Genomic DNA, 26,817 nt, shown 5'->3' on the forward strand with positions numbered 1-26,817 from the left:
CTAGAGTGGCAGAGGTCGAATCCTTGGTTCCCGCAAGTGAGGCGGCGGCTGTGGAGGCATTTAAAGCTTCCGAGGTGCATGCAGTTGTTCACTCCCCAAGTATAGGGTTGTGATATAGTAATAAACTCGGTAAGACCGAGGTCGAATCCACAGGGACTGAAACTTGTACGTTTCCTAAAACTAAATAGAACTAGAACTGGCCTAAGATGCAATCTAAATCAAATATAAATTGATGAATAATGGTGAGAGATTAATGTAAAAACTTAAGGAATTCAGAGGCAAGAAACTAGGGATTCAGAGGATCCACTTGTAGGGATCAGGGAGATCTTTTGCCTGCATCAAGAATCATGGAAATCAAACTGAACCTACTTGATCTAGTCTTCACAAGATGAAAGGTATATGAACTAGAATGGATTCCATTATCCAACCATGCCCAGGAGACAAAGCAAATAACAGGATTAAACTAATTACCAACCAATCAACAATGTATGAAGATCAGGAAGGGTACTGTCATCCTACCATGCCCATGGAATAATGATGAACAACAGAGCTTCCTGACTTCATAAACATAAAAAGGGGAAAGAAATACTCAAAGTCATTGCAAATCCATTGTAATTTCAGTCACAACAGACCATTAAAGACTAAAAACTATTCCTTTAATAATCAACTAAATCAAATTTAGTTCAGAAATTTAAACGCATGAAATAGCATCTCCCATCTCGCTACAGGCTTCACCTCTTAGCCCTAGCTAAGAGGTTTAGCCAACCATGATTAGGCTAAGGACCTTAGAAGACATAAGGGAAAGAAAGAAAAGAAAAATAATCCAAGGAAATAAGAAAACTTTCCTTCTTGTCTTGCTCCTTACGTCCGCCTCTCGTTTCCCCCCCGTTTCTCTTTCTCTCTCCCTGACGTGCAGCAGCAACCAACCTCCGTTCCTCTCTCTCTCCCTGATGTGTAGCAACAACCAACCTCCTTTCACACCAGAAAATCCCTTCAATCGTCCCCCAAAACCACTGCTCCCGGTTCCTCTTTCTGTTTTCCCTTATATCCTGGTCCCCTGCGAATCAAAGACTTCATGCCCAAGTCTGAGTTGTTGCGTGGGGAGAGAAGGATAGCTATTTACGCAGCCGCGTTCGGGTTTGCAGTGAAAACGCAAAATATCTTGCGTTTGGGTTGTATTTATGGCGCGATATCAAACTATCCGTCATTTCTGAGATCCTGGCTAGAATATTGGCCTCCCTGTGGACACATTGGACGGTATAGATCACTCAAATTATCGATGACCGTGGCCCACTATCCCCCGCAAATCCCGGACTCAACCGGACGTGGAAACAGGGCCTGCGCACGCTGGCTCGCTGTCAAAGTAGGTGGGGCCCACATAGATTTTGTTTTGAAAAATCCACTCCGTCCACTGTATTTTGCTCCAAAAACCAGGCGGGAATCACTGTTTTTGGATCCAAATCGGTGTGGTCCATGGATGTTTTCATTCAGCCGTCTGTCGTCCGTTTTAACGCTCGAAAACCAATCTCCGGTGTCGGTTGACATTCATCCACCTAGGCCTGAGTGATAGGGGGCACGTGCGTCTTATAGACGGTCCGGATCTGCCCTTTGATGCGTGGTGGGGTCCACAAAGATTCGTCCGCACGTCCGTGTGCGGACGCTGGAAGAAAGGATCACGACGCTGAAGAAGAGTCTCGGTCAGAGACGATTTGATTTTTTTCTTTTAATGCCGTGCACAGCTAGTGCACTTATGCACCATGCACATCTGTCTCATATGGGATCCACATATGATGTTCGCGAGAAATCTGTACCGTCCATCTTCTGAATCGTCAAAATTAAGACGTTGAGACCGAAGATGAGGCGTATTCAGAGATCAGGTGGGCCCCAGATCAGTAAATTGTAGGCTGAAATGACCGTTGGGCCACTTCTGCAGCGATCCAATGGATGAAATTTTACGTGTACGGTTCATTTATGGTCCTCAGGCCACGTATGGAGTTTTGAACTGATCAGATGGTAGGAACCCTATGATCTTGCATTCTGGACACTTTTCAGGCCACTTGAGCTTCAATTTCTCAATTTTCTTGGATCCCTGGCATGTAAATCTGTCGATCTTGGTCTCCTAGGGTCCGTCCCAGGCTCTGGTGCTTTCAGACCATTAAATCCATGCTTTTAGTACCCTTTTCCAGTCCAAGCTCGTGAATACGCCCTGCATTACAAACATGATTAAATCAGGCCGTTAAACAATTCTATGTTTGTAAATCCTAGCAATAACTGGGGTCTGATATGCAATATTTGACCCCCAACCAGCATCTTGCTAGTCCCGAGCAAGGTATGCGAAAAATAAGTTGAGAATTACAGAACAATTTCCATAAATTCGAGTGATTTTTGCAGAATAATCCAGATATGAGAATTCTTAGATTCACGAATGTTGGCATTACTTTATCTTGAAATCAAGTTTACAGTAAACTTCATAATCAAGCTCAAATATTAATCCATTAATTAGAATGATTCTAAATATTGAGTTTCATGAGTGTATAATGTAATCTCAGCTTAACACCATTAAATTTCACTCCAACACCACACTAGAATTCGTGATAACCAACACCTAACTCGAAGGTTGATTCATTCTTCCAGCTTTTGATGAATTTCACACTATGTAAATTCTTTTTCTTTTTTTAATTTTTTTATTTTTAAATGTCAACCTTGGGGAATCAAACCTTCACCTGTAGGGAGCAAACCTATGGTGAAAACCATTCGCCCAATCTTTTCAATTTCTCAGGTTGGTTCCTTTCAAGCTTAGTGATCAACAAATTTATCCTTCAATATTGAATGAAACCTTAATATGTAAGCGAGATGTGACATGTAAAATTATGATTTACTCAATGTTTATAAATTCTAGTGATGGATTAACAATTCAAACTTAGTTGTGAAATTCAATAGGTAACTGAATCCAAGAGTCATAAAATACCAACATCACGCATCTTGAAATTCTAAGTGCCCTAGATGGCCGTCAGAATCACTTCGAATTCATCAGAAATCCTTAAAAATTAAAAAAAAAATTCACAATTTTTGCTCAAAAACAAGAAAACGTTGATTAGGAAACCTAATCTCCCACCCCCAACCTAAATTTACATTGTCCTCAATGTAAAAGAAATAAGCATACAATGCACATGGGACAAAATAAGTAAATGAGAAGTGATGGGAAGATAATACCTGAAAGAATCAAGAGGCTTTCCATAGCTATTTACGTAAAAGGGGGTCAGTACAAGAGAGAAACCAACAAAAGTAAAGACAAAATCCTACCTATACCACTTTCGTAGGTGCTCTCGATTGCATTAGCATATGCAACAAGCCTTTAAACCCCTAGGTTGCCCCTAGTGGACGAGTTGTAGTCTCGTGAGGGTTTGCAGTAATGTTACCCACAAACATTGGACTAACTAATGATATAAACGAAATGAAATGAAGAGCTAGGTTGCCTCCCAGGAGCGCTAAGTTTACCGTCTTCAGCCAGACAAATAAAGCAGCTACCCTAGTCCTATGAAAGCGATAAACTTACCTGTACCTCCATCAGACTAGGAGATTAATCCTGGTAAACAGGAGCAGTCAGGGGCATGGACATATCCTCTGAATCAAATTTCTCGATAAATGGTTTCAATCGATGTCCATTGACTTTAAACTCCTTGCCATTGGCGGGATCTCTAATATCAACGGCCCCATGAGGAAAGACAGTAACAACAATGTAAGGGCCGGTCCAACGAGATCGAAGCTTACCCGGAAAGAGATGTAATCGAGAATTGTACAAAAGGACCTTCTGACCAGGCGTGAATGATTTTCACAAAATGTGTTGGTCATGAAATGCTTTCATCTTGTCCTTGTAAATTCTCGAATTATCGTACGCATCATTCTGGATTTCTTCAAGTTCATTCAATTGAAGTTTGCGTAGCGAGCCAGCGTTGTCCAGATTGAAATTAAGATTTTTGATCGCCTAGTACGCTTTATGTTCCAGCTCCACAGGTAAGTGACAAGCCTTCCCATAGACAAGTCTAAAGGGAGACATTCCAATAGGGGTTTTAAATGCAGTACGGTATGCCCATAAGGCATTGGTCAATCGAATTGACCAATCATTACGATCAGGGTTGACCGTCTTCTCCAAGATGTGTTTAATTTCCCTATTAGAAATCTCGACTTGCCCACTTATCTGTGGATGGTACGGGGTGCTCACCTTATTAGAGATACCGTATTTCTTCATTAAGCTCTCGAATGGTCTATTACAAAAGTGTGAGCCCCCATCAATAATGATGGCTCGAGGCGTTCCGAATCGAGAAAGGATGTTTTCTTTTAGGAATTTAATGACCGTGCGATGGTCATTAGTTCGACACGGAATCGCTTCAACCCATTTAGTGACATAGTCCACGGCGAGCAAAATATACAGATTTCCAAATGATTGGGGGAATGGTCCCATGAAATCGATGCCCCAGCAATCAAATGCTTCAATGATAAGGATGGGATTCAAAGGCATCATATTTCGACGGGACAATGCTCCCAATTTCTGGCAACGCTCACAAGCTTTGCAAAACTTATGAGTGTCCCTAAACATAGTGGGCCAGTAAAAGCCACACTGCAGAATCATGGCCGTGGTCTTTTTAGCAGAAAAGTGATCACCACAGGCCTCTGAGTGACAGAAGGAGATGACGCTCTGATGCTCATCGTCTGGTACACATCTCCTTAGAATTTGATCTGGGCAATATTTAAATAAATAAGGATCATCATAGAAAAAGTTGCGCACCTCGGTGAAAATTTTCTTCTTATCTTGTGCAGTCCACTGTGTCGGTATGGCTCCTGTAGCAAGATAATTAGCAATATCAGCAAACCAAGGTGAATGGGAGACTCTGAACAGTTGTTCATCAGGGAACATGTCATTGATATGAGTCGTCTCAAGAGACTCAGAGGTATTAAGGCGAGAAAGGTGATCGGCCACTACGTTCTCTACTCCCTTTTTATCTTTAATTTTCAAATCAAATTCTTGGAGTAGAAGGATCCATCGTATCAAACGGGGCTTAGAATCATTCTTCGAAAGAAGATACTTAAGTGCCACATGATCTGTGTAGATAATGATCTTGGATCCGATCAAGTAGGACCTAAATTTGTCCAAGGCGAACACTACAGCTAAGAGTTCCTTTTCCGTAGTCGAGTAGTTCACCTGGGCAGAATTTAAAGTTCTACTTGCGTAATGAATGACGTAGGGCTGCTTATCTTTTCTCTGGCCTAGGACCGCTCCAAAAGCATAATCAGAAGCGTCGCACATAAGCTCAAAAGGAAGGCTCCAGTCGGGTGGCTGCATGATAGGTGCAGTGGTTAACGTGCCCTTAAGCTTGGTGAAAGCTTCCTGGCATTGCTCAGTCCACTTGTACGGAGCATCCTTTTGAAGAAGATTACATAAAGGACGAGAGAGGAGACTAAAGTCCTTTATGAATCGCCTGTAAAATCCTGCGTGTCTTAAGAAGGATCGCACGTCTCTGATGTTCTTGGGTGGAGGTAGGTTAGAGATAGGATCGATTTTTGCCTTATCCACCTTGATTCCCTTAGATGAGATGATATGCCCAAGGACAATTCCCTTCTGAACCATGAAATGACACTTCTCCCAATTAAGTACCAAGTTCTTTTCTTCACATCTTTTCAGCACACATTTAAGACTTTCCAAGCACTTGCTGAAAGATGGACCGTAAACAGAGAAATCGTCCATGAAGACCTCTAGATATTGCCCCACCATATCAGAAAAGATACTAAGCATACATCGCTGAAAGGTGGCAGGGGCATTACATAGTCCGAAAGGCATCCTTCGATAAGCAAAGGTGCCGTAGGGACATGTAAATGTGGTCTTTTTCTGGTCTTTAGGGGCTATCTCTATCTGGTTGTAGCCCGAATACCCGTCAAGAAAACTGTAATAGGAATGACCAGCTAACCTTTCCAGGATCTGATTAATGAATGGTAAAGGAAAGTGGTCTTTCCTCGTGACGGTATTCAACTTCCTGTAGTCAATGCACATTCTCCAACCAGTAGTGACTCTAGTTGGCACGAGTTCATTATTAGCATTGGCTACGATGGTGATTCCAGACTTCTTAGGGACCACTTGAGTTGGACTCATCCATTGACTATCAGATATAGGGTATATAATAACCACGTCCAATAGTTTAAGAACCTCGGCCTTAACCACTTCCTTCATGTTTGGATTTAGTCTACGTTGTGGTTGCCGAGCGGTTTTTGCATTATCCTCAAGATATATGTGGTGAGTACAAATCAAGGGATCGATTCCCTTGAGGTCCGCTATCGTCCATCCCAGGACTCCTTTATGCTCAATGAGAGTAGATATGAGCATACTCTCTTATTCTTTCTCCAGGTGGGCAGAGATCACCACCGGGTATGTTTCATCTTGACCTAAATAGGTATATTTCAAATTAGAGAGCAAAGGTTTTAGGTCAAGCTTCGGCGGCTTGAGGTTAGACGGTAGAGGCACTATATCAGTTTGTGGCAATTCTTCAAATTGTGGCCTCCACCGGTTAACTTCAAGTACTGGTGCAATATCAAGCAAGGCACACGTCTCCCTAATCATGTCATCATCAAAATCATGGGAGTGGGCCAGGCACATCTCCACATGGTCGGAGGATAAGGTCAGTGGTGTTGTATCTTCCACGAAAGAGTCAATCATGTTAATGTCGTGGAAATCGTCATCATCCTCTGAGTTGCTGCCGTTATTGAAAAAAATATTTGACTCAAATGTCAAATTTCCAAAAGACATAGTCATGACACCATTCCTGCAATTGATAATTGCATTTGACGTGGCAAGGAATGAGTGACCAAAAATGACGGGAATATGAGTGCTCATGTTATTGATGGGTTCAGTGTCCAGGATGATAAAATCTACAGGGTAGTAAAATCTATCGACCTAGACTAACACATCCTCAATTATCCCTCTTGGTATACGAACAGAGCGATCAGCAAGTTGTAGTGTGGTTAGGGTGGGTTTTAATTCACCCAAACCTAACTGTTTGTATACCGAGTAGGGAATCAGATTGACGCTCGCTCCTAAGTCAAGAAGTGCGTGATCAATTCGATGGTTCCCGATTACACATGATATGGTTGGGCTACCAGGATCCTTGAATTTCTGCGGCACGTCTTGCTTCAGGATGGCACTCACTTTCTCAGTCGAAGATTTTCTTTTGAATAATTTTTCGTCTTTTGGTCGTGCATAAGTCTTTCAGAAATTTGGCATATGAAGGAATCTGTTTCACGACATCAAGTAGAGGAATGTTGACTTTCACTTGTTTCAACACCTCTAGGATATCCTGAGAGTTAGAGAGAGGTTTTGGTGAAACCAACCGTTGGGGGAACGGAGCAACTGGCTTCTCTAGAAGTTCCAATTCTAATTTTTGTGGGGCATCACTAGCGCCATCATTGTTGTCCTCTTCTGGTTCTTGAGGCTTTTTGGGCCTAACTAGAAGGGTTTTATCAATGATCTTTCCACTCCTAAGAGTGGTGATGGATTTAGCGTGCACCATCTGATTTGAAGAGCTGGGATCATTAATCTCGTACTGCGGTTTAGGATTGGGGAGAGGTTGTGCAGCAAGCATCCCCTTTTCTATAACCGTCATACGAGAATCTATCTTTTGCATAAAATCTGTAATTTCCTGCATTGCCTGAGCCAGCTCTTGTATGGGATTTTGAACCGGTTCCTCTTGAGGTTTCACTTGATTTGGATTTTGATTGAAGAAACCTGGAGGGGTCGCCGTTTGTCCATTCCTCCAACTAAAGTTTGGATGATTTTTCCAGCCAGGATTGTATGTATTGGAGTTAGGTCCAGTAAAAGGTCTTTGATAATTGTTTATGGCATTGGCTTGTTCATTCAACACTCCTCGAAAGGCGGGTATTGTAGGACAGTTTTCAGTTGTGTGAATGTTGCAATCACAGATGCCGCAAACAATTTCATCGACCTTATCCTTCTTTCCTTCCATGGCCTCAACTTTCCTTATGAGCGTAGTCACTTTACACTTGAGATCATCCTCTTCTTTCAAGAGATATAATCCACCTTTCTCCTTTAATTGAGTCGGCCTAGACGTGGTGTTCGACTTTGGGTAATAATCCCATGATTGTGTTTTTTCAGCTAGACTGTCGAGGTAGTCCCATACCTCGTTGACATCTTTATTAATGAACTCTCCATTACACATTTTCTCGACCATTTGGCACATGGAAGATGTCAGTCCATCGTAGAAAAAATTTGTAATGCGCCACGTTTCAAATCCGTGTTGTGGGCATGAACTGACCAAATCTTTGAACCTTTCCCAACATTGGAAGAATGTTTCATCTTCCTTTTGGGCAAAGTTCATGATTGCTTTTCTGAGGGTAATCGTTTTATATTGTGGGAAGAATTTTTTTATGAATTCCCTCTGCATGTCGTTCCATGTGCCAATGGATCTAGGACGCAGTGAATGTAACCACGTCTTAGCTTTCTCTTTTAAGGAAAAAGGAAAGTGTTTCAGCCTAATTGTATCCTCAGATACATTAGGAAAACATAATGTAGCTATAATCTCATCGAACTCTTTCAAATGTAAATATGGACTTTCTGATTCAAGTCCATGGAATTTGGGAAGGAGTTGGATAACTCCTGGCTTGATGTCCATTTGTTCTGTGTTTTCAGGAAAAATCATGCATGAGGGCATACTCACTCTAGCCGGTTGTAGATAATCTCGTAAAGTACGAGGCGGGGGTGCCTGTTGCACCTCATTTTCATCTTGGGTATCCTCCACCCTAGGTGAAAGTAGAGGAGGTTGGTCTTCAGCCATAACTTCAGTTAACTCAGGGGATTTCGAGCGGTGTCTAGTCCTGCGATGGATAGTCAACCCCTCAACCAATCCTCCTTCAGTCAAGAGACGTCGAGTGTCGTCACGGGCCCACTTGGGCATGAAACACTCGCAGCCCTCAATCAAATTCAAAGCCTAATCCTAAGAAAGGAAAAGAAAAAGGAAAGAGAGGGAGAGTTGGAAAGAAATTACCAAATTGGAGTCCTAAGTTAAAAACCTACAAAATAAAACAAAAATAAGTTAGATTCTAAAAAGAGAAGAACGATCCTTTAAAAGGAAATGACAGTAAATTAATTTCTAAAAGGAATTCTTAAAAGAAAGTGGAAATTTCTAAAATAAATTAGGAAAGACCTAAACTAGAAAGTAAATTATTAAAAGAGAACTGAAAAATAGATAGTAGGGAAGGAGCTTACTGAGTTAGAAATTTCTATTTTAAAGGCCTACAAAATAGGAAGGTTAATTTCTAAACAAAAATTCTAAAAATAAATGAGGAACCAAAATTAGATTCTAAAGGAGTTAAAATTAGAAAGTTACCCAAAAATCAAATTAGAAAGTAAATTCCTAAAAAGGGAAATAACTAACCTAGTTCTAAAAACAAAATAGGAAAATTTCTAAAAATAAACTATTTCCTACAAACAGAGAAATACTAGAGTTAGAAAATTTCTAAGATTTAAACCTTAAAAAAAACAGAAAAAGTAGAGAAATTAGGAAGGAATTACCAATTTAAGAACTTATGTCAGGATCCTACAAAACAGGAAAACAGGTTAAGTTTCAAAAAAAAAACAATAGAATAAAATAAAATAAAAACTTTTATCCTAAAGTAAGTAAAATCTTAATCTTAACCTAATTCTAAAACTAATTAATTTCAGAAAAATCGTAACCGTCAGTCCCCGGCAATGGCGCCAAAAACTTGTTCACTCCCCAAGTATAGGGTTGTGATGTAGTAATAAACTCGGTAAGACCGAGGTCGAATCCACAGGGACTGAAACTTGTACGTTTCCTAAAACTAAATAGAACTAGAACTGGCCTAAGATGCAATCTAAATCAAATATAAATTTATGAATAATGGTGAGAGATTAATGTAAAAACTTAAGGAATTCAGAGGAAAGAAACTAGGGATTCAGAGGATCCACTTGTAGGGATCAGGGAGATCTTTTGCCTGCATCAAGAATCATGGAAATCAAACTGAACCTACTTGATCTAGTCTTCACAAGATGAAAGGTATATAAACTAGAATGGATTCCATCATCCAACCATGCCCAGGAGACAAAGCAAACAACAGGATTAAACTAATTACCAACCAATCAACAATGTATGAAGATCAGGAAGGGTACTGTCATCCTACCATGCCCATGGAATAATGATGAACAACAGAGCTTCCTGACTTCATAAACATAAAAAGGGGAAAGAAATACTCAAAGCCATTGCAAATCCATTGTAATTTCAGTCACAACAGACCATTAAAGACTAAAAACTATTCCTTTAATAATCAACTAAATCAAATTTAGTTCAGAAATTTAAACACATGAAATAACATCTCCCATCTCGCTACAGGCTTCACCTCTTAGCCCTAGCTAAGAGGTTTAGCCAACCATGATTAGGCTAAGGACCTTAGAAGACATAAGGGAAAGAAAGAAAAGAAAAATAATCCAAGGAAATAAGAAAACTTTCCTTCCTGTCTTGCTCCTTACGTCCGCCACTCGTTTCCCCCCCGTTTCTCTTTCTCTCTCCCTGACGTGCAGCAGCAACCAACCTCCGTTCCTCTTTCTCTCTCCCTGACGTGCAGCAGCAACCAACCTCCGTTCCTCTTTCTCTCTCCCTGACGTGCAGCAGCAACCAACCTCCGTTCCTCTTTCTCTCTCCCTGACGTGCAGCAGCAACCAACCTCCTTTCACACCAAAAAATCCCTTCAATCGTCCCCCAAAACCACCGCTCCCGGTTCCTCTTTCTGTTTTCCCTTATATCCTGGTCCCCTGCGAATCAAAGACTTCATGCCCAAGTCTGAGTTGTTGCGTAGGGAGAGAAGGATAGCTATTTACGCAGCCGCGTTCGCGTTCGCAGTGAAAACGCAAAATATCTTGCGTTTGGGTTGTATTTATGGCGCGATATCAAACTATCCGTCATTTCTGAGATCTTGGCTAGAATATTGGCTTCCCTGTGGACACATTGGATGGTATAGATCACTCAAATTATCGATGACCGTGGCCCACTATCCCCCGCAAATCCCGGACTCAACCGGACGTGGAAACAGGGTCTACGCACGCTGGCTAGCTGTCGAAGTTGGTGGGGCCCACTTTGATGTTATTTTGGGAAATCCACTCCGTCCACCAGATTCCTCTCGAAATTTCGGGCGGGAATCACTGTTTTTTGATCCAAATTGGTGTGGTCCATGGATGTTTTCATTCAGCCGTCCGTCATCCATTTTAACGCTCGAAAACCAATCTCCGGTATCGGTTGACATTCATCCACCTAGGCCTGAGTGATAGGGGGCACGTGCGTCTTATAGACGGTCCGGATCTGCCCTTTGATGCGTGGTGGGGCCCACAAAGATTCGTCCGCACGTCCGTGTGCGGACGCTGGAAGAAAGGATCACGGCGCTGAAGAAGAGTCTCGGTCAGAGACGATTTGATTTTTTTCTTTTAATGCCGTGCACGGCTAGTGCACTTATGCACCATGCACATCTGTCTCATATGGGATCCACATATGATGTTCGCGAGAAATCTGCACCGTCCATCTTCTGAATCGTCAAAATTAAGACGTTGAGACCGAAGATGAGGCGTATCCAGAGATCAGGTGGGCCCCATATCAGTAAATTATGGGCTGAAATGATCGTTGGGCCACTTCTGCAGCGATCCAATGGATGAAATTTTACGTGTATGGTTCATTTATGGTCCTCAGGCCACGTATGGAGTTTTGAACTGATCAGATAGTGGGAACCCTATGATCTTGCATTCTGAACACTTTTCAGGCCACTTGAGCTTCAATTTCTCAATTTTCTTGGATCCCTAGCGTGCAAATCTGTCGGTCTTGGTCTCCTAGGGTCCGTCCTATGCTCTGGTGCTTTCAGACCATTAAATCCATGCTTTTAGTACCCTTTTCCAGTCCAAGCTCGTGAATACGCCCTGCATCACAAACATGATTAAATCAGGCCGTTAAACAATACTATGTTTGAAAATCCAGGCAATAACAGGGTCTGATATGCAATATTTGACCCTCAACAGCAGTCGAGCTGGAGGATATCTTCAACCTGGGCTTCCAGCGGTGCCGAGAAGATATTCAACAAAGTTATCTGGATTTGGATTTGTACCGCTAGGATGATGACACTCCAGATGACCCTGTCATTGCCCCTTCTGAAGCTGAGGAGCCTTTGGGGGAATAGACCCCACTATCCTTGTATTTGCCATTTCTTTTTGTGTACACTCTCCCTTGTTATCAGTGAATATATATATATATATATATATATATATATATATATATATATATATATATATATATATATATATATATATATATATATATATATATTGTTTGATTCAATTCTTGTATAGCTGGTCTGTTCACGTGTGGCCCCTTTTTGGCACTCAGTGTCAAGTATATAGGGTCAATATATCGAGGGAGGACTTTTTTTCCCTTCAGTAGAGGGAGGTCGCTCATAGTCGAGTTTGTAGGTCACGATAATGGTAACCACAGTAGTGAAAACGAAGAGAAGAACCCTTTTTTCCTTTGACTGAGGGAAGTTTCTCATAGTCGAACTCGTAGGTCACGATAATAGTAGATAAAATAGTAGGAATGAAAATGAGAACATTTTTCCCTTTGATTGAGGGAGGTTTCTCATAGTCGATCTCGTAGGTCGCAATAACAACAGGTAAAATAGTAGAAATGAGAAGGAGGACCTTTTTCCTTTTGACTAAGGGAGGTTTCTCATAATTGAACTCATGTAGCTCCTTATCAAGTCGGGTTGGTCGGACATAGTTGTAACACTTGTAGAAATCCCGTAGGGGTAGTAGATCTTTAGATGTTCGGCGTTCCATGAATGAGGTAAAAGCAACCCCTCCATATCTTCTAGCTGATAGGTCTTTGGTCGAACCATACTTGCCACCTTGTAGGGTCCTTCCCAGTTCGGCCCTAGAGCTTTGAGCCAAGTTCCTTGGTATTTTGAAAAATCTTACAGAGAACTAGCTCTCCCGCTCGGAACCTGTGTATCTTGACCCTAGAGTTCACTACAAGAAATACCACCTTTAGCGACGAAAATTTTCGTCGCTACAAGTCAGATTTTTGTAGCTAAAACCATTCAGCGACGAAAATTTTCGTCGCCAACTTCGTCGCTAAAAGACCGACGTGCATGCGGTTTAATGGCGAAAAAATGAAATTGTCGCTAAAGAATGACTTTTAACGACGAAAATTTTTGTCACTAAAAATCTATGTACGAGACTTTTAGCAGCGAAAATTTTCGCTGCTAAAAATTCGCTACTTTTAGCAGCGAAACTTTTCGTCACCAAAAAACTTTGAAAAATTTTTAGCAGCGAAAATTTTCGCTGCTAAAAAAACTGCGCAAGACTTTTTAGCAGCGAAATCTTTCGCTGCCAAAAGTTTCTGTTTTTAGCGGCGAACATTTTCGTCCAAAAAAATTATCCAAGCCTTTTAGCAGCGAAAATTTTCGCTGCTAAAATACTGTGCAAGACTTTTAGCAGCCAAAATTTTCGCTGCTAAAAGTATTTCTATTTTAACGACGAATATTTTCGTCGCAAAGAAACTATACAAAACTTTTTAGCAGCGAAAAGTTTCGCTGCTAACAATTCGTTCCTTTCTAGCGACGAATATTTTCGTTGTAAAAAAAACTGTACAATACTTTTAGCAGCGAAAATTTTCGCTGCTAAAAATTCGTTCCTTTCTAGCGACGATAATTTTCGTTGCAAAAAAAAACTGTACAAGACTTTTTAGCAGCGAAAGTTATCGCTGCTAAAAATTCGTTCCTTTCTAGCGATGATAATTTTCATTGCAAAAAAAATTGTACAAGACTTTTAGCAGCGAAAATTTTCGCTGCTAAAAGTATTTCCGTTTTTTACGATGAATGTTTTCGTCGCTAAAAAACTTTACAAGCCTTTTTAGCAGCGAATATTTTCGCTGCTAAAAATTACAATACTTTTAGCTACGAAATTTTTCGTTGCTAAAAGTCCTTTTTTTTTTTTTTTTAATATTCCTCTTAAAATTGTGCTCAAAATTCCTGATATACACCTGTTAACAATATATTTCATCATATTCATCCTGATTACACCTATTATACATATATTTCATCATATTCAAATTCACATCCATCTAATTAAATTAATTCAAATCCAAACATAAACTACATTCATCCAAACACAAACAATCTAATCCGCACCACATTCATTCAAAACTTAACATAATAAACAAATATATAAAAAAATCACACAGATGAAGGCGGAGGTGCTGGGGCATCAGTGGATAAGCGTGCAGCGATAACCTGAAACATCTCCATCATCCGTCGCTCATGCTCCACCCGCATCTCCTACATCCTCTTCTCTTGCTCCTCCCTTTGCCTCGCTAGCTGATCGTTCATCCTCCTCTCCTGCTCCTCCCTCTGCCTTGCCAGCTGCTCCTCCATCCTCCTCTCCTGCTCCTCCCTCTGTCTGTCCAGCTGATCTTTGATGTCATCGACGACGACCCGTAACTGCTGAACCTCTCTCTCTGCAGTATCAGCTCGGCGTACGGCCCTGTCGCCAATGACGATGGATCAGCTGAAGGCAGCTCTAGCGGGTGCCATGAGCTTGGCACCATGGCCAAACCCACGCACATATCTAGAACGGATGCCAAGCACCTGACTCAGGATCTCTGGCTCACTCCGCTGAGTACCATCGAGAGTGGGCTGACTGCGTAAGGTGTTAATCTCCTCCTGTAATGAAAACATATAAATTTTCATAATAAATGACATTATTATAATTTAATGTAAATAAATTTTACAATGTAAGGATCTTTACCCAAATCTCGCTGGCTCTAGGATGTACCCAAGATCCTGTCGACTGCCGATAGAGAAGTCTACTGGTCCGGGCTCCTGGCCAGTGACGGAATCTCGCTGCGCAATCGAAAAGACAATAGACTTAATATAAATGCATGAAAGAATATATAAACATAATAATTACCAGTACTTTCTTACCATGTCGTGACGAAGTCGTACAAATGACTTTGAACCAGCTACGTGGTTCACTTCTAACTTTCCTCTATTGTCAGAATTTATTTTGCTCCTCTTCTGAACACGTTATTCATAATACATTGTTATTAATTGTGAATTTAATTATTACGTTAAGATATCATAAATATGTAAATATTACCTGAAAAGAATCAGACGAAAACCTATCGCAGAGTATCCGCCAGTCCTCATCGGTCACGTGCAGCGGTGCGGACTGTACGGCCTCCTGGTGGCTCATGCACCGCTTGTATTGCTGGTGTAACTTACTGCGGTAATCCTTGAACCGCTCCTTCATCATGTCGTCGACGGCATGAGAGATGTACGGAACACTCAAATCCAAGTCAAATTTATCCTGCAGTTTTGTAAATAATAGATTAAGATAATAAACTTATTTAAAAAATAACTTAACTGTAAATAAACTTTTACAAAATAAATTTTAATTTAATAAAATTTACCTGAAGGCGCTGACGGATGAGCTGCCGCACATCATCTGTCACGTCCCCCCAATGGGGAGTGGTGGGGGGGATCAGAGATCGGCATAAGACACCGACCTCCGACGTAAACAACATGGCATTGTTCCCAACAGGTCTAATGCAGTCCTGTGGGAACTCTACTGTCACCCTACCCTCACGCGTAAGTCGCTCTAAAAGCAACCCACGAGTGGGTCCACGTCCTCGTCGGCTAGTCGACGACGCTGTTGCAAAAGAAATATGTAAGTTTAAACATAAACAGAAATCATTAAAAGAAATATACGCCTAGACTTACATGCAGTGCTCGGTGTATGCGCGACTGAGGGATCAGACGCCTGCGATGCAACATGTGACAACGATGTTGTTTCCATCGCATCATGAGTAGAAGGGGTAGATCCAGTGCGCGAACGACGTGGTCTCCCACCTGGTGCCATCACTGAATATGTGCGAGCTACGAACTTATAAATTTAAACAATGTCAATACAAGTGGAATATACTAAAACATTATACAAGTAGTGTTGATGGCACAATGCATGTGTTTATGCTTAGAGAGATGATTAAAATATGATTAGACCATTACACTATAATGCAAGTAGAATATAATAAAACTGTAAACTTTAATTTATAATCATTGAAAATTCCATTATACATTGTCATTCTATATTAAATACACATATTTCGTTGTAATACGAAAGAACTTTGAGGTAAACTATCTGAAGTACTACCTGCGTAAGCTATCGTATACTTCAGAAGCATATGTCATTTCGTGCGAAGCACTCGACATATTTATAGCCAACATGCCAGTCACAATAGGAGATATCTGGTCTCTTGTGACTCCATTCAGATGTGCAAGTGACAGAATCGCATCTTCCATATCTCGTTTTCCGCAGTTATATATCTCCATCAGCTCTGGAATTTCTTTGAGATAGCATAATCTTTCCTCTGAGTCATCGTCGATATATTCCACTCTACACTCATCGACCAGACCGGGTATCTCTATGGCCCTACCAGAAGAAGATAGGACCAAAACATCCATCTGTAACAGCTGATGAAGTATGTTGCGTGATTCTGCTACGCTCCGGTTTAAGGAGGACATGATCAGAAATTGACCCAACTGCAAATGTAGATTATAAACAAGTCAATAAAAAGAATTACTCATAACTTGTAATTTTCACGTATACATGGAATACATAAATTATTCGAATTGAAAAATGACATGAAATCATGTGTACATTTTAATAATCGTCGTCTGTATCACTATCGCTTAGAGCTATTTCTTCACCATCACTATCACTGATCAGTATTCCATCCTCATTGTCCGTAACGTCGTCATCAATGAAACCGCTATCATCTGTAACAATATCACGTATTATTGAGGCATCAACATGATCAGGTGGCACATCATCTCTATCTAATTGTACCACATCAATATCAACACTTGAATCAGTCCCTGTATCCCTAGATGTCATGTCTTCTTGATATGCTTCTTCAACCATAAACGTGTCATTTCTCCTGTCCTCGCTATCTTCAACTTCTGGTATGGGAACGTCAAATACGTTCCTGGGCTTTATTTTCTGCACCACGTGCCAAGAGCCGCCTAACTTGGTATCAGCGAGATAAAATACTTGTTCGGCTTGACTGGTGAGGACAAATGGGTCGTCCTAAACCACTTTCGAAATAAATTTACGCTCGTAAAGTAGTTGTCAATTTGTATTCCCAACTTCTTATTTCCAATGTCCCACCAATCACATCTAAATAAGTACACCCGCTTTCTCATACAATAACTCAGCTCGATAATATCTGTCAAAATGCCATAAAACTCAATTTCATCCTCCTCATTTGTTCCCTTCACAACCACCCAACTATTTTGTGTGGTCCTATACTTCTCACGTTCTTCGGTGTGGAATCGAATCCCATTTACAATACAACCTGTATATCTAGATACATGTCTATCAGGGCCATATGCCAGTGAGTATAACGCATCAGACGCATCCGCAGAGTTGCTTGTGCGCAACATCTTCATCTATTATCATGTACAGAATATAATTGTTTAGGGATTTTCATAGGTTGAAATAATGTGCAATACAACGAAAATGCTAAGTGTGGTGAAATACAATGTGAAATCTTACACGGTTGGCGAACCATTCTGGAAAATGATCTTGATGCATTTGATCATAATTTGTGGGAAATTTGGACTTCATCTCGTCTATGTGTTCGCTACACATAAATGGCACGTCATCAGCAAGAAACATTAAGATCATCGTATGTAGAGAAAATAATAATCGAGGGAAGACTTCCTCCAAGTACGACTCTATTTCTTCACAATTATGCAACACATACCACCGTGCCTTTGCTAGATGCCCAAGGTCCATATCTTGAAACGTCGGGGAACCTAAAGGACGAACGTTATGTGCAAATACAGATATGGGTCCTTGTTAATGCTCCTGCCCTTCATCGGCATTCCGATCTTCTTGGTTGAATCTAGTCTTTATGCCACGAAGATACATGGAGCAAAATGTAAGGCACTCATTATCAATGTACGCTTCAGCTATCGACCCCTCCGGTCGTGCCTTATTCCTCACAAATTGTTTCAGTGTGTGAAGGTATCTATACACAAAACCACTATGTTATACATATAAAAACATGGATATGTAGTTTATTGAATGAATAAAAATTTTAAGATATTGGTACCACCTTTCAATTGGATACATCCAACGATATTGTACTGGGCCTGCAAGCTTCGCCTCGTGTGGTAAGTGAATCGCTAGGTGTACCATGACATCGAAAAATGCAGGTGGAAATATTCTTTCAAGTTTGCAAATGATTACAGAACAATATGCGAAAAGTAAGTTGAGAATTACAGAACAATTATTGCCTGGATACTCGGCAATAATTGGGTCTGATATGCAATATTTGACCCTCAATAATTGGGTCTGATATGCAATAATAGGATACTCGGCTCTCACCAACCCCAACCAGCATTTTGCTAGTCCCGAGCAAAATATGCGAAAAGTAAGTTGAGAATTATAGAACAATTTCTATAAACTCGAGTGATTTTTGTAGAATAATCCAAATATGAGAATTTCCAGATTCATGAATGTTGGATATTACTTTCTCCTAGACTCAAGCGCACGGTAAACTTTATAATCAAGTTCAAAGTATTATTCCATTAATTAGAAAAATTCTAATCATTGAGATCTATGAGCATACAGTGTAATCTCAGCTTATCATCATTAAAATTCACTTCTCTATTTCAGGATATCACTGGTAACCAATAAGAAGATTCATGATAACCAAAACTTGCCTCACAGATCATCTTTTCATTCTTTCAGCTTTTGATTTTTCCATTAAAAGTAACGCTAAGAAGGGGAATCAAATCCTCACCTACAGGGAGCAAACCTATGATGAAGACTGTACACCCAAATTTTTCACATATCATTCATAGGGAATTAAATCTACACCTATAGGGAGCAAACCTATGGTGTAGACCATTCGCCCAATCCTTTCAATTTCTCAGGTTGGTTCCTTTCAAGCTTAGTGATCACCAAGTTAATCCTTTAATATCGAACTGAACCCTTAATGTGCAAGCGAGACGTGTTTTGTGAAATCCTGACTCAATCATTATTTAAAACCTCTAATCATGGATTAATAGTTCGAACTTAACTGTGAAATCTAATAAATAGTTGAATCCAAGAGTCATAAATTCCAACACCACTTATCTTGTAATTCTAAATCCAAGATGGCCGTCAAAATTACTTCGAATTCATACGAAATTCCAGAAAAATTTAAAAATTTTCACAATTTTTGCTCAATACCAAGAAAACACTGATTAGGAAATCTAATCTCCCACCCCCAACCTAAAAATCTACATTGTCCTCAATGTAAAGGAAGTAAGCATGCAATGCACATGGGACAACAAAAATATAAGAGAAGTGATGGAAAGATAGTACCTGGACAAAAGAATCAAGAGGCTTTCCAAAGATATCTACGTAAGAGCGGGTCAGCACAAGAGAGAAACCAACAGAAGTAAAATAAAAATAACAAAAATAATATCTTACCTACACCACTTTCGCAGGTACTCTCGATTGCATTTAGCGTATGCAACAAGCCTTTAAACCCCTAGGTTACCCCTAGTGGACGAGTTGTAGTCTCGTGAGGGTTTGCAACAATGTTACCCATAAACATTGAACTAACTAACTAGGAAAATGAAATGGAATGAAAAGTTAGATTGGCTCTTATGAGCGCTAAGTTTACCGTCTATCCTAAAACAACATAAAGGAAACTACCCTAGTCCTAAGAAAGTAAGGAAAAACTACTGAGTCAAGCCGTAAGGTTCCTCTTTCGGCCAATATCTTGATAAGTTTCTTAGTAAGTTCCTCAACAGGATCATCCAAAGGCCCTTTTTGCAATAGGCTTGGACGCCTTGGAACATGACCTTCCAGAGAAACTTATGTACCTCATAAGAAATTTTCCGTTGAAGTGCTTGAGGTATCCATAGCATATACGATTCACCTGTGACAGAAGAAGTTTCATCGTTAGTATCCCATAGTGAATCAGAAACTACAAGTAGATAAAGTTTAGAAAACTTCGCAAGAAGTAATGTAGTCTTAACACATTCCGAAGTGTCAGTCTTCGGTTCAATGTTCAGTTCCTCCTCCCTTAATGGTAAACATTCAGGATCTGTGGAAGAAGGGGCTTCAGAGTAAGGGTTCGCTTGGTCCGTGACAACCACCGAGCTAGTGTCATGCAAGGAGTCCACCTTTTCTTGTATCATGAGGTCGTTGGAATCCACAAGGTGTGCCAAGCATGAGTTTAAAGATGTGGGAAAGTCAGCTGGGAGTGACTCGTCTCCTGCATCGAAGTCTGTGATGATGAGCCCAAGGATTCCATCGTCTTTTGAAGTGGATGGACGCATGCTCTCTTGCTCCAGCCCTACGCAAACAGATAGAGGGTCAGTAGACGAAGTATTGATGTGTGGACTCTGTTGAAAAGAAACTGAATCGTCAAAATCCAATAGTTCAGATGGTGGCCTCAACTGGGTGGTTTTAAATTCCAGAGTCGTATCGAGTGACTTGTCCATCTCCCGAATCATATCATCATGTAATTCAGGGGAGTGATCCAAACATGTCTCACAAGAGATAGAAGGGTTGGTTGTAATGAGCTCATCCACTTTTAAATCAGATATGTCAGGTGAGTGGAGTAGCTCATTATGACCACTCACTTCGTGCACTTCTTGATCATTGACCTGGACCAAACTTGAGATTAATTCCAGGGGAACTGGGGGTGCACATTCATGATCGTCATCCCAATACTCATCATATTCTAGTTCAGTGCAGTGCACATTTGGGATGAGATCACTTTTCTCGCATTCTATTCCTAGATTGGGTTGAGGTTCACATAAACCAACCTCTCTCTCATCATTGAAATCTAGTGTATCCTGTGAGTGAAGTATATCATCATCATTATATTTGAAAGACACCCATTTATCTCCACCATTCTTTTGAACAGTCATTGAGATCGACTCATCGGGGAATTGAACCGTATGCTCATTAATGGAATCCAACTCCTCATTCCAAATTTCAGATTTCTTCAAAAGCGAGTGAGGATCATTTTCCTCGCATTGTATTTCTGGATTGGATTGTAGTTGGGATGAGCGAGCTTCCTCTATCCTATCGAGGCGCGAATTGAGTGCTTCCATTGCTTTTCTAATTTCAGCAAGACACTCCATGTTATACTGAAATGAATTCTCTTGGATCGTTTCTGGTTGGTTCTCAAAGGTAGGGTATCCAAGAGAATAATCATTACAGCATGTTGTTGGTTCATCTTCCCAGTTTTGATGGTTCCACTGGTTATAGTCATACTGATCATACATGGGAGAATATGATGGTTCTCCCATGTATGATCATCATGTGAGTGAAGTATATCATCATCATTATATTTGAAAGACACCCATTTATCTCCACCATTCTTTTGAACAGTCATTGAGATCGACTCATCGGGGAATTGAACCGTATGCTCATTAATGGAATCCAACTCCTCATTCCAAATTTCAGATTTCTTCAAAAGCGAGTGAGGATCATTTTCCTCGCATTGTATTTCTGGATTGGATTGTAGTTGGGATGAGCGAGCTTCCTCTATCCTATCGAGGTGCGAATTGAGTGCTTCCATTGCTTTTCTAATTTCAGCAAGACACTCCATATTATGCTGAAATGAATTCTCTTGGATCGTTTCTGGTTGGTTCTCAAAGGTAGGGTATCCAAGAGAATAATCATTACAACATGTTGTTGGTTCATCTTCCCAATTTTGATGGTTCCACTGGTTATAGTCATACTGATCATACATGGGAGAACATGATGGTTGATAATAATCCTCATTCCCATAATTATGATCGTATACAGACCTATTAGCCGATGGAGCATAACGTTCTAGTCGGTTCTCAATGTCAGTTCTCTATGGAGAAAAATCTTGATGTATACGTTGAATTCTAAAACCCTCAGGCATTCCCCAAAACTGCTTATCCATCTCAGCATAGACACGTACCCAAGCTTCCATGGTGAACCTTAATTCTGATTCTAATCCTAGAAGAAAATAAAAAATTCCTATAGCAGTACATAAAGTAAGAGGAGAAGTTAGAAGGATGTTACCAAATGAGAAGTTCCTATGTTAAGATCCTGCAAAATAGAACAAAACAAGTTAGTTTCTAAGAATAGCAAGCCTATAAAATTCCTAAGAAGAGAAATATAGAAAAAAAAGAAATAAGGAAGAATTCCTAAATTAGAAAGTAGAAATTTAGAAAGAGCGTACCAAATTTAGAAATTTCTAATAAGCCTATAAAACAGAAAAGTTAGTTTCTAAACAGAAAGTCTTAAAATAGAAAATTTCTAAAAATAAAATAGAAAACAAAATTAGATTTCAAAAGAGTTAGAATTAGAAACTTACTAAAAAGGAATCCTAATCTAGAAATATAAGGAAGAGAGAAATTACCAATTTAGAAACCTATCTCAGAATCTTACAAAATAAGAAAGTTGGGTTAGTTTTTAAAAAAAGGAAAACTATCTAAAAATAGAAAGTTGTTTAAATAGAAGATTTCTAAAAAAATTAAAGGAAAACCTGGAATTAGAAAATTCTAAAATAAATCCTAAAAATCAGAAAAGTCCTAATCTTAAACTAATCCTAAAACCAGTTATCTTCAGGAAACGTAGCCGTCAATCCCCGGCAACGGCGCCAAAAACTTGTTCACACCCCAAGTGCAGGGTTGTGATGTAGTAATAAACTCGGTAAGACCGAGGTCGAATCCACAGGGATTGAAACCTGTACGTTATCTGAAAATAACCAAATCTAGAACTAGGCTAAGATGAAATCTAAACCAATTGTGATTTGAGGAATAATTGTGGAATAAAAACTTTAGTGAATTCAGAGAAAGGAAACTAGGGATTCAGAGGATCCACTTGTAGAGATCAGGGAGATCTTATGCCTGCATCAAGGATTATGGAATTCAAACTGAACTTACTTGATCTAGTCTTCACAAGATGAAAAGTATATGAATTAGAATGGATTCCATCATCTAACCATGCCCAGGAGACAAAGCAAATAACAGGATTAAACTAATTACCAACCAATCAATAGTGCATGAAAGTTAGAAAGGGTACCATCATCCAACCATGCCCAGGAGACGATGGTGAACAACAGGGCTTCCTGACGTCATAAACATCAAAAGAGAGAAGAAATATTCAAAGTCATTGCAAACCCATTGTACTTTCAGTCACAACAGACCATTAAAGACTAAGAAAACCTTTCTTTAATAATCAACTAAAATCAAATTCAGTTCAGAAATTAAAAGCATGACATAGTATCTCCCATCTCGCTACAGGCTTCACCTCTTAGCCCTAGCTAAGAGGTTTAGCCACACATGAATGGGCTAAATCCTAAAAAATAAAAGAAATATAAAGGAAAAGAAGAAGAAAAACCAGGCTACTTCACTTTCTCTCTCCCTATCTGACGTCCCCTATTCAAGCATACCCTCTTCTCCACGTTTGGAACTCTTTTTATAGCTTTTGGAGTGGTGGAAATCGGATTTGGGAAGCTATCGCACGTGCAGCGAAAGCCTTTTCGCAGCCAAGTTCGGAGCTTCATAACTCTCACGTTCCTTGCGTTATTCCTGTAAAATCAGCGTCTCTTGGAAGTATTTTGGCTGGTCTACACGATGGACGGTTCAGATCTGCCATATGATCAAAGATGGTGGGCCACAACTGCCTGGAAAATCCGATTTCGCGGACGTGCGTAGCCTTTCGCACGTCCGGCGCTGACGTGATCGGTGGGCCCCACAGAGGTGTTTTCAAAGAAATCCACCCCGTCCATTGGATTCAGGACAAAATTTTGGTCAAGAATGGGTAGTTTTGAACGTCCATTGACACGGAATCAGAGAAGAAATCACCCAAACATCAATTTGAACGTTGCAAGGCAGTCCACTTATGGCCTCTGTATCGTGCACGTGTGCTTGCATGGGTCCAAAAGTTTAGCATGGGTTTGAAGAACTCATGGCCCTCTACAAGATGGACGGCTTGGATCATTCACTAGGACAATGTGTGGGGCCCACTGGCGTCCGCAAAACGGCCAGTGTCCGTCCGTTTCCTGCGCCAATACAGCAGTTGCCGTTTTAGGAAGAAGAAGCGGGTCAGCAGCGCTGACCCGCCTTACATGGTTCGGTGCGGCTCGGTACGTGTGTACCTCACGTACACACGCTGTATATACGGGCCCCACTATAATGTATATGTAAGATCCGATCCATCCATTTGTTTCCTCCTCTTATTTAAACTGTCGAGACCAAAGTTGAGATAGTTCCAGATATCAGGTGGGCCCAGAATCAATAGTTTATGGGCTGATCTGTCAGTTGGGGTACTTTCATAGTGATCCAAGGCTGAAATTTGATATGTACGGTTGATTTATGGCCCTCGGCCATGTATGAAGTTTTAAGCCAATCAGATGGCGAGAACTATGTGATCTTGCATTTTTCACCAATTTCGGGCCTCTTTAACGTGAATGGCTTGATTTCCTCGGATCCCTGGTGTGTAATTCCATCGATCTTGGTCCCCTGGAGTCCGTCCCTTGCCTTGGGTGTCATCAGAGCGTTAAATCCATGGTTTAAACACCCTTTTTCAGTTCATGCTTGTAAATACACTCTGCATCACAAACACGATTAAATCAGGTTATTAAATGGTATCATGCTTGTAAATCCATGCAATAACTGGGTCTGATATGCAATATTTGACCCTCAACATACAGCAATGTCCCTCTCCAGTCGTTTAATAACATCTACATTCAACGATCTCGAACACAAATCCTTAAAGAATATTCCCAACTCAATCAGTACCGCACCGATATCCTTGCTCAAGAATCCACGAATCGCAACCGGCAGTAGGCGTTGCAGAAGGACGTGACAATCATGACTTTTCATTCCTGTTACCTTACAGTCCGTAACGTTTACACGCCGAGATATGTTTGACGCATACCCATCAGGAAACTTCACCGATCTCAACCATTCACATAAACGCTTTCTCTCTAGTTTTGTCAACGTGTAACAGGCTGCTGGTATAGTATATGAATTTCCATGTGGTTGCAAGTGCAACTCTTTCCTTAAACCCATTTCTTGTAGATCCAATCGAGTCTTAAAATTGTCTTTTGTTTTCTTCTCTATGTTCATCAATGTTCCAAAGACATTGTCACATATATTTTTCTCAATATGCATGACATCTAAGTTGTGTCGCAAGTTCAGATCACTCCAATAGGGCAACTCAAAAAAGATGCTCTTTTTTCTCTAATTATAGTCTAATACTGTACGTTTCCTCTTCTTCAAGTGCGATGTCTTACCAAATCTAACCGGTGAAATGTTACTCAGTTGTTGCATCACGTCTTCTCTAGATAGCTCTTTCGGAGGTGGCCTATGATCTTGTTTGTCATCAAAGATCATCGTCTTCCTACGCCAACTATGATCGCTCGGAAGGAAGCGACGATGGCCCATATAACATGTTTTCCTACCATGCTTCAATGACAATGAACAAGTCTCAATACCACATGTAGGACAAGCCAACTTGCCCTTCGTGCACCACCTAGACAAATTTCCATATGCGAAAAAGTCATTTATTATCCACAAGACCGCTGCATGCAATCGGAATGTCTGTCCTGTAAATGTATCATACGTTTGTACACCTTGACTCCACAACTCGTTTAACTCGTCTACTAACGGTCGTAAATACACATCAATGTCATTTCCAGGTGACCTGGGTCCAGGAATAAGCAATGACATCATGAAAAATGACTCCTTCATACACAACCAAGGAGGTAAATTGTAGGGCATAAGTACCATTGGCCACATACTGTACGAGCTACTCATATTACCAAATGGATTAAAACCATCACTTGCAAGGCCTAGTCGAACATTACGAGAATCTTCTGCAAACCAGCCATGTTGCTTGTCAAAATTTTGCCAGGCTTCAGCGTCCGCAGGGTGCCTCAGTGTACTATCATCATGAACGCGTTTCTCCTTATGCCACCTCATATCTTCAGCCGTCTTACGAGACATAAACAATCTTTGCAATCTGGGTTTCAATGGGAAGTACCTTAACACCTTTCGCGAGATTTTCTTACCCCCGGCTCTGTCATTCTTCCACCTAGACTCTCCACATTCTTGACACTCTTCAGCCTTATCGTGCTTTTTCCAATATAATAAACAATCATTTATACATGCATGTATGAGTTTATAACCAAGGCCCAAGTCTCGCATCAATGTTTTTGCCTCGTAATGAGACTTTGGCAATATCTCACCGTCCGGTAACACTTCTTTCAACAACTCAAGCAACATGTCAAACGATTTGTTACTCCAACGATTTATTGTCTTCAAATGAAGTAACTTTGTAAGAAAATTCAACTTGGAGAAGTTTTGACACCCCGGATAAAGTGGACGTTCTACCTCCCTCAACAACCTACTAAACTTTTCTGATTCGACATCACCCATTGGAGGAATATCTTGGCTACTGCTTGTCGCTGCAAAATCAGTATCCGCAGTTGTTCCCCTGAACACATCCCTTATAATATCTTGCATTTCGTCAACGTCTTCATCCTTGTCATCCAGCACAATTGGGTCAACAAGGACTTTGGAAGGCTCAACTCTATGAGTCATATCTTCACCATGATAGATCCACCAAGTGTAACCCTGATCAATCCCAACTATGAACAAATCATCCTCTACTTTGTCTAAAGTCTTATATATCATGTTCTTGCATTTTCG

General features: G+C 40.5%; 1 protein-coding gene, 1 non-coding gene and 1 pseudogene across 2 annotated transcripts; 1 reads left to right on the plus strand and 2 right to left on the minus strand.

The window, feature by feature from the left end:
• LOC131255194 (uncharacterized) lies at positions 1 to 26,267 on the minus strand (annotated as a pseudogene).
• On the plus strand, positions 8,293 to 8,399 carry LOC131257041 (small nucleolar RNA R71). The gene has a single exon (XR_009177064.1). It is a non-coding gene; the product is annotated as a small nucleolar RNA R71 (small nucleolar RNA).
• On the minus strand, positions 14,512 to 16,062 carry LOC131256492 (uncharacterized). Its single transcript, XM_058257368.1, has 6 exons — positions 15,829 to 16,062; positions 15,519 to 15,757; positions 15,206 to 15,415; positions 15,031 to 15,123; positions 14,855 to 14,949; positions 14,512 to 14,769 (listed from the first exon to the last, which is right to left on the minus strand). Exons 1-6 carry the CDS (start codon positions 15,965 to 15,967, stop codon positions 14,700 to 14,702), a joined length of 846 nt encoding a protein of 281 aa, XP_058113351.1. The 5' UTR covers positions 15,968 to 16,062; the 3' UTR covers positions 14,512 to 14,699.
• Positions 26,268 to 26,817: the final 550 nt, after the last annotated feature.

This window comes from Magnolia sinica, chromosome 9, assembly GCF_029962835.1.
Source record: "Magnolia sinica isolate HGM2019 chromosome 9, MsV1, whole genome shotgun sequence".
In the NCBI taxonomy this organism is placed as follows: Eukaryota; Viridiplantae; Streptophyta; class Magnoliopsida; order Magnoliales; family Magnoliaceae; genus Magnolia; species Magnolia sinica.